The 7146-nt window shown below is 34.0% G+C and overlaps 1 protein-coding gene across 1 annotated transcript; it reads left to right on the top strand.

Annotated features, from left to right (window-relative positions):
* The first annotated feature begins 248 nt into the window (after positions 1-248).
* On the top strand, positions 249-6621 carry LOC128664809 (protocadherin gamma-B1-like). The gene is made up of 2 exons (XM_053719613.1): positions 249-2678; positions 6523-6621. The coding sequence occupies exons 1-2, from the start codon at positions 249-251 to the stop codon at positions 6619-6621; spliced, it is 2529 nt and encodes an 842-aa protein (XP_053575588.1).
* The last annotated feature ends 525 nt before the right edge of the window (positions 6622-7146 follow it).

Consider the following 7146-nt stretch of genomic DNA (forward strand, 5'->3'; position numbering starts at 1 on the left):
AGTTGTGCTGCATTTCCACATTTACGCCTCAGAGCGCCGCTGTTCACCAATAAGGAGAAGTGGCTGGAAAAGGAGATCAGCTAGCACTTTATACTTACATACTGCAGATTTTCAATGGGAAATACAACCATTTTTCTTTTCCCCTCTACATTACAACACACAAAGAAGGTTGAATATCACATTTTGAATTATTTTTACTGGATTATACTGTACATGAGAAAGGAATATATGCAGATAGACTTAAAAGAATGGCTGATTTAACAATCCAACAAGCAAAATCATACAAGGGACTCCAATGGCAAGTACTGTTTTCTATCTTATTTTTGGGGTTTTGTCATTCAATTTCTGCTCAGCTTCATTATTCTATTTTTGAAGAAATGAAAAAGGGCTCTATTGTAGGCAATATTGCAAAAGATCTTGGATTAAATATTAAGGATTTGTCATTTAGAAAAGTCAGAATTGTATCTCGTGCCTCTGAAAAGTATTTTACTTTAAATGTAGAAAATGGTAATCTATATGTTAAAGAAAGATTAGATAGAGAGACATTATGTGGAGCAGATATAATATGTCTCCTAACCTTTGATGTAGTGGTTGAAAGTCCCTTGAATGTTTTTCATGCTACAATTGAAATACAAGATATAAATGATAATGCTCCAAGATTTTTTTACAAAACAACTGAATTTGAAATTGTTGAATTTACTTCGCCTGGAGCAAGATTTGCTTTGCAAAATGCACAAGATCCAGATGTTGGCAGTAACTCAGTATTAAACTATAGGCTTAGTGATAATCAGCATTTTATACTGAGTGAAAAAATTGGCAGTGATGGAAGCAAAACACCAGAACTTGTATTAGAAAAACCTTTGGACAGGGAAATAAAGGACATATATGATTTAACACTAACAGCAGCAGATAATGGAAGTCCTATCCAAACTGGTGATCTTTTAATTAAAATAATTATAACTGATGTTAATGACAACATTCCTATATTTACTCAAGATATATATAAAGTGACTATAAAAGAAAATACCCAAATTGATTCTACACTTATCTGTGTGCATGCAGCTGATAAAGATGATGGCATTAATGGAGAAATAACATACTCTTTTAGCAGTATTCCAGAAAATGCTCTAAATATATTTGATATCAACCCTAAAAGTGGAGAAATAAAAACAAATGAAAATTTGGATTTTGAAGAAGCAAGACATTATGAAATCTCAGTGCAAGCAAAGGACGGTGGTGGTCTGGTTGCCCATTGCAAATTATTAATAGAAATTTTAGATGTAAATGATAATGCACCTGATATATCAATAACTTCAATGTCTACATCAGTTCCAGAGGATTCCCTACCTGGCACAGTAGTAGCACTAATTGAAGTTCATGACCAAGATTCAGGAGATAATAGTGTAGTTGACTGTCAAGTTATAGAAAAGGTACCTTTTACATTAATAATATCATCAGGTAACTATTATAAAATAGTTACAACAAGTGCAGTTGATAGAGAAACAGCACCTAGTTATAATATTACAATTCTCGCAACAGACAAAGGACTTCCTTCTCTGTCCAGCAAAAAAATATTAACTGTAGAAATATCTGATATAAATGATAATGCGCCTGTTTTTTTAAAGAATTTGTACATTGCCTATATACCTGAAAATAATCCACCTGGATCATCCATATATAGTATTTATGCCACTGATCTTGATATTGGAGAGAATGCTAAGCTAATTTATTCTATTTGTGTCATAAATACGGAGGAGCATTCAACATCCTCATATCTTTCTATTAACCCAGTGACTGGAGTTCTCTATTCACAGTGCTCTTTTGACTATGAGGAACAGAAAGAATTTTATATACAAATAATGGCCAGGGATAGTGGATCACCACCTCTCAGCAGTAATGCAACTCTCAAGATCTCTATAGTTGATCTTAATGATAATGTACCAGAAATCCTCTATCCTATGGCAGCAAGTGAATCAGATTCAACTTTAATTGAAATGGTTCCACTTGGTTCTGAAGAAGGGTCATTAGTATCAAAGGTGGTAGCAGTAGATGCTGATTCTGGACACAATGCTTGGCTTTCTTATCATTTTATACAAGTATCAGAACCATCTCTTTTCACTATTGATCACCGTACAGGAGAAATCAGGACATCGCATGCTTTAAAAAAAAATGATATATTAAGACAAAGAGTTATAATTATGGTAAAGGATAATGGAAATCCTTACCTCTCAGCCACAGTTACTTTAAATCTGTTTATTGCAGAGCATTTTTATAAGGTGCTTCCTGAACTCAGTGAGAAAGTCCACAATGAAGAGCCTCAATCTGATTTAAAAATATATTTAGCAATAGCATTGGCACTTATTTCATTTTTATTTATTCTAACAATTGTGTTAGTAATAATATTCAGATGTAAGCATTCAAAGTCTTCTACAAATTTTGGTCCGCCAACCACAAATCTGTATTCTCAAGTTGACCCCAGATTGCTTTCTCAATGGAGCAATGGAACATTACCACCTTACTCATATAATGTTTGCGTAGCCTTAGATTCAAGTGAAAGTGATTATACTTTTCGAAAGCCTGTTCAGAATGTTCCAGTCGACAATCTGATTGATCATGAAGACTCAACAGTTGAGAATGAAACTACGACTGAAGCAACATCTAATAATGTACTCTTTCAGGTAAGTTATGTATAAAGTAACATATGTTAAATAATTTTTTACAACTTAAATAATTTCTTACAACTTGCAACTCAGGGGAGATATTTTTTATCTGTATAAAACCTTGAATATTTTATCTACATGTTTACACTATACTTTGAGACTTGCTGTGTTGATTATTCATGGCACCTTGATTCTAGATTTTTTTTAGCTTAACCTATGGCTAAAGGACAAAATATGTAAAATGCCTTATATACTAAAACATAGCGAATTTTATTCATGAACAGTTTTTTTTAATCCATTAACAAACACTATACATCTGGTATGATTATTTCACATTCCATTTTTGTTTTAATTAACACAATATCATTGGTATATACAAATATGTTAGAAGAGATATTCCAGTCCAAAAGTAAGCATAGTTCTCGCAATTTTTTTTATTTCTCATGACTTTACTCTCTGAAGACCTATAACACATTTTTAATTAATAACTCTCAATAGGGGTATTCCAATCCATCAGAAAACAATTTTTGCTCAAGTTTTTAAATATGTTTATCTTAAAAAAAATAAACATTTTGACCTGATTTTGGTGGCATTATGTTATTTGGCACAAATATTTGTTTATATGTGTTTAAAAATGTATGTATGTATGTATGTATTGGGTACTTGTAAAGCGCGGCTAATCACCCGTAAGGGTCTCAAGGAGCTGCTCATTTTATCGACCTCGGAAGGATGAAAAGCTTAGTGAACCTCGCCGGGGATCAAACCTGCAACCCTTGGGTTGCTACAGAGCTCAGCCACACTGCCTTAGCATGCTGAGCTATCTGTCCGGCACACACAGTTCACATTTTAACATACGTTTCAATGTTTAAAAAATAATAAATGAATATAGTTTTAAAATGTAGTTTTAAGCTTTAAAACATGTTTATATATAATCAGATTTTAAATATGTATTTGAATCCATGTATCATCATTTTGCATATTTACCCCAAATAAAATATAAATGTATATATATTTTAAAAAAAATATATATATATATATATATATATATATATATACACACACAAGTGTGCACACACACACATATATATAAAAACCTAATTTGGAGGATGATTTGAAGGAGGCATGTAATATTATGTTGCACTTTGTCCAAAATAGAAGGCACAGTATGCCCTGCTATATTACTTGTGTTGAAATATACCATTTTGTTTATTTAATTATTTTCATTGTGTGTTTCAGAAAATTATCTCAAAGTATCTAGATTTTTCAGTTAAATAGAGTGAGGATAAACTAGTGATAAAGGAGAGTTAAATGGTCAATTTTATGGTAGTTATTAACAGAATGCCATAGCGTATTTATCTGTAGGGGCGATATCTAAGTTTAATTTATAAACTGCATGCTTTGGCCATAATAGGAAAATATAAAATAGGATGTATACATTAACAACTGTGGGCTCCATATACTAAGCAGCTAAAGCTGCTCCAGAGCCCTTGCAGGGCAGGTTCCCATATACAAACCTGCTTCCCGCAACGTAAGAAGCGGTAATTACAAGTCGCATCTTTCATGCAATTGGTTGTACGAGAGAAGGGGTGGGCTTTACACGCTCACTTGAGTGTGTAGTGATACATACAGGCAGTGGATCCTGTTCTTCCCCTGCCCGTATTTAGCGAAGTTGAGCAGACAACTGCTCAAGTAGTACATGGGAGCCTGTATTTCTTTTTGTACTCAGAATTTAATTGTCTTTTTGACTTCCTCATTATGGCCTAGATTACAAGTGGAGCATGCTGTGCTATCAATATCACAGGACCAGAGAATGTTTAATGTGGCTGACATTCCTTAAGCGGATTAAGTTGTGAGTTATGTGTTGCACTTGAGCGCAACACATAAAAGTGCTAAAAAAGTTAGTGCAACTTTAAACTTGAAGTGTTAGGGCTAGAATAAAATTATCACAAAACAAGTCAAACGTTAAAATAAAGTATTACACTCGTATATAAACATATTAAATATAAAGTATATGTTTATTTTGGAAATAAATGTACAAAAAGTGTTTAAAAGGGATATGATATATGACAATGTGTTTAAAGTGAAGGCTCAAAGGTATGTATATATATATATATATATATATATATATATATATATATATATATATACTTAAGAATTAAGCACTCACTGGTCTTCTTCCGCAAAAAATGTCTTTATTCCATAAGTGACGTTTTGGGACCACTCGGGCCCCTTCCTCAGACAAGACCTGTCTGTCTTTTCTGAGGAAGGGGCCTGAGTGGTCCCGAAATGTCACTTATGGAATAAAGATATTTTTTACGGTAGACCAGTGAGTGCTTAATTCTTACGTTTGTTTGTTTTGCACTTAAAGCACCTTGGCAGTTGCTCTGCAGTTGGTGAGAGTGCACACATCTTAGACTGTCTATATATATATATATATATATATATTCTGTATATATTTATATATATATATATGTATATATAGAAGACACACTCTGCAATACCGCATCTCCAGACCAAAAAAAGAAGAGATGTTTTAAAAAATGGAAAAAGAAACTTTATTTGGAAAAAAATATTAATATCCATAAGGTAACATGTAAAAACATGAGAATCAAAGTTACAGGCCTGTAACTAGCTTAGCACAAACCACCAAACATGTTTTGGGCCACGTCTTAGCCCATGTTCACTGGCATAACCTGTGTTCCAACCGGATTGCTTTATTTAAAGACATAATCATCTGACAATTGCAGGCACCTGTTGTATTATTAACCCTTAATCATTGGGAACAACCCATGAAGTTTCTTTTTTAAGGGAATTCTATAGATAACAAGTAATTTTATAACAAATTAAGTGTATCATCAAAGTGTATCCTTATTTTAATCCAAAAGTTATTTATATTATTATCTGTATGCAAAAGAGGCTGATATTAGGACTTATAATAAAATATATATCCTATTTAAGTACAGAACAGATCAACATCCATAATAGAGTTCAGACCAAAGGGGTGCTTGGTTTGGAGAGTAAAAATCCAAAACACCTCCCTTTTTGTCTAGAAGTCTTTCCCTATCTCCACCTCTCCTATGTCTAGGGACTTGATAAATACCCTGAACTGTTAAAAGGGAATCATTAGAGTTAAGTTCCTGCCTGAAAAGGTGTAGTACTTTCGGGGGTTCCCTACACTCTATTTCGTAGGGCATGTTTCATGCGCCTCACGTATTGTTTCCTACATCCTTGGCATGTCAAAAGGTAAATGACATGTGTGGTGTTACATATGGTACTGAAGCGTATGTCATATTCCTGGTTTGTAGTGCTTGATACAAATTTTGTCCCTTATTCACTTGGTGTGTACAGGTTTTACAAATTCTCCCATTGCATTTCATGCATTCTATTCTTCTAGAGAGACAAGTCTGATTTTTATTTTGAGGTAACATTGAAGGTGCTAGTATACTCCTCAGAGACTTGGCTTTGCGCGCAGAAAAATGACAACATTCAGCAACAATTTTATTTAGTTTGGCATCACTCTTAAGAATAGGTAGGCAATTTCGTACAATGCCACATATTTTCTTATAATCTTTGCTATAACTGTGTGCTGATAACTTATAGTCACACATAGATTCCTTATTGCTGTAAAACAGGAATCTGATTTGATCATAGACTGCAATGATAGTTATCAGAGTTACAGTCCAGGCATGATTTGCAATTTCCAGCAGTGGTAAAAACACTCTGATAACACGATGTTATAGGGTAAATGTATCCGATAGAATATACACTTGTGCAGAGGAAATAGAAAAAGTAACTTACTGAATATTTCAAAGACTGTATGTCTGTAAACTGCTGCAATACAACAGTTTGTTTCTTCCAGCAGTGTGAGATCCAGTGTGGGGAGGATCATGTGACTATGACGTCACCATTAGCTGAACACGAAGCTCCAGTAATTGTGAATCAGGTTCACAGAGGTTGTTAAGAAAGATAGGTAAGTCAATTTAGCAGTTGCAAAAACAGTGCACAGATATGCAGTCAGTGTTAAACATGAACGTAATTAAACAGTTCTTGATACTTGCGCAAATACTGACCAGTTTGTGCAGGCAGATCCTTGATATGTAAGCTGGTGAATCTTTGAGCGTCTGGAAGCCGGTACTGTGATTTAGGAATAGTAATAACAAGACTTCAATCTTTAGAGTTGAGCTGCTACAAGGTAGAGCTGATAACGATTCAATCCTCAACAGCAGAGGAGAAAAAGTTATGTAAATCTAATACAGCAGATGGCTAGGAAAACTTGTCAGTACTGAACACTAACAAAATACCAAGCACTGTGAAAAAGGAGAGGTGGGATTTTATAGGGAAATCTGTGAGGTAAGCAGCAAATCCTTAAAGATACATGAGCAAATTCTTAAAGGATACATGAGGAATATGACATGATGCCCTCAAAAAGGAGCCGCTCAGTGGATCAAGGGTGAGGGCGGTCAGGATGTCTCCTTTGAAACAGAGA

Source organism: Bombina bombina, chromosome 6 (assembly GCF_027579735.1).
Source record: "Bombina bombina isolate aBomBom1 chromosome 6, aBomBom1.pri, whole genome shotgun sequence".
NCBI classification, from domain to species: Eukaryota; Metazoa; Chordata; class Amphibia; order Anura; family Bombinatoridae; genus Bombina; species Bombina bombina.

Excerpts from the sequence above, each read along its gene's own strand:
- LOC128664809 (XM_053719613.1), top strand. The coding sequence starts at position 249 with ATGGCTGATTTAACAATCCAACAAGCAAAATCATACAAGGGACTCCAA. Across the intron at positions 2,679-6,522 it reads CTAATAATGTACTCTTTCAG|TGTGAGATCCAGTGTGGGGA; the intron begins GTAAGTTATGTA and ends TTCTTCCAGCAG.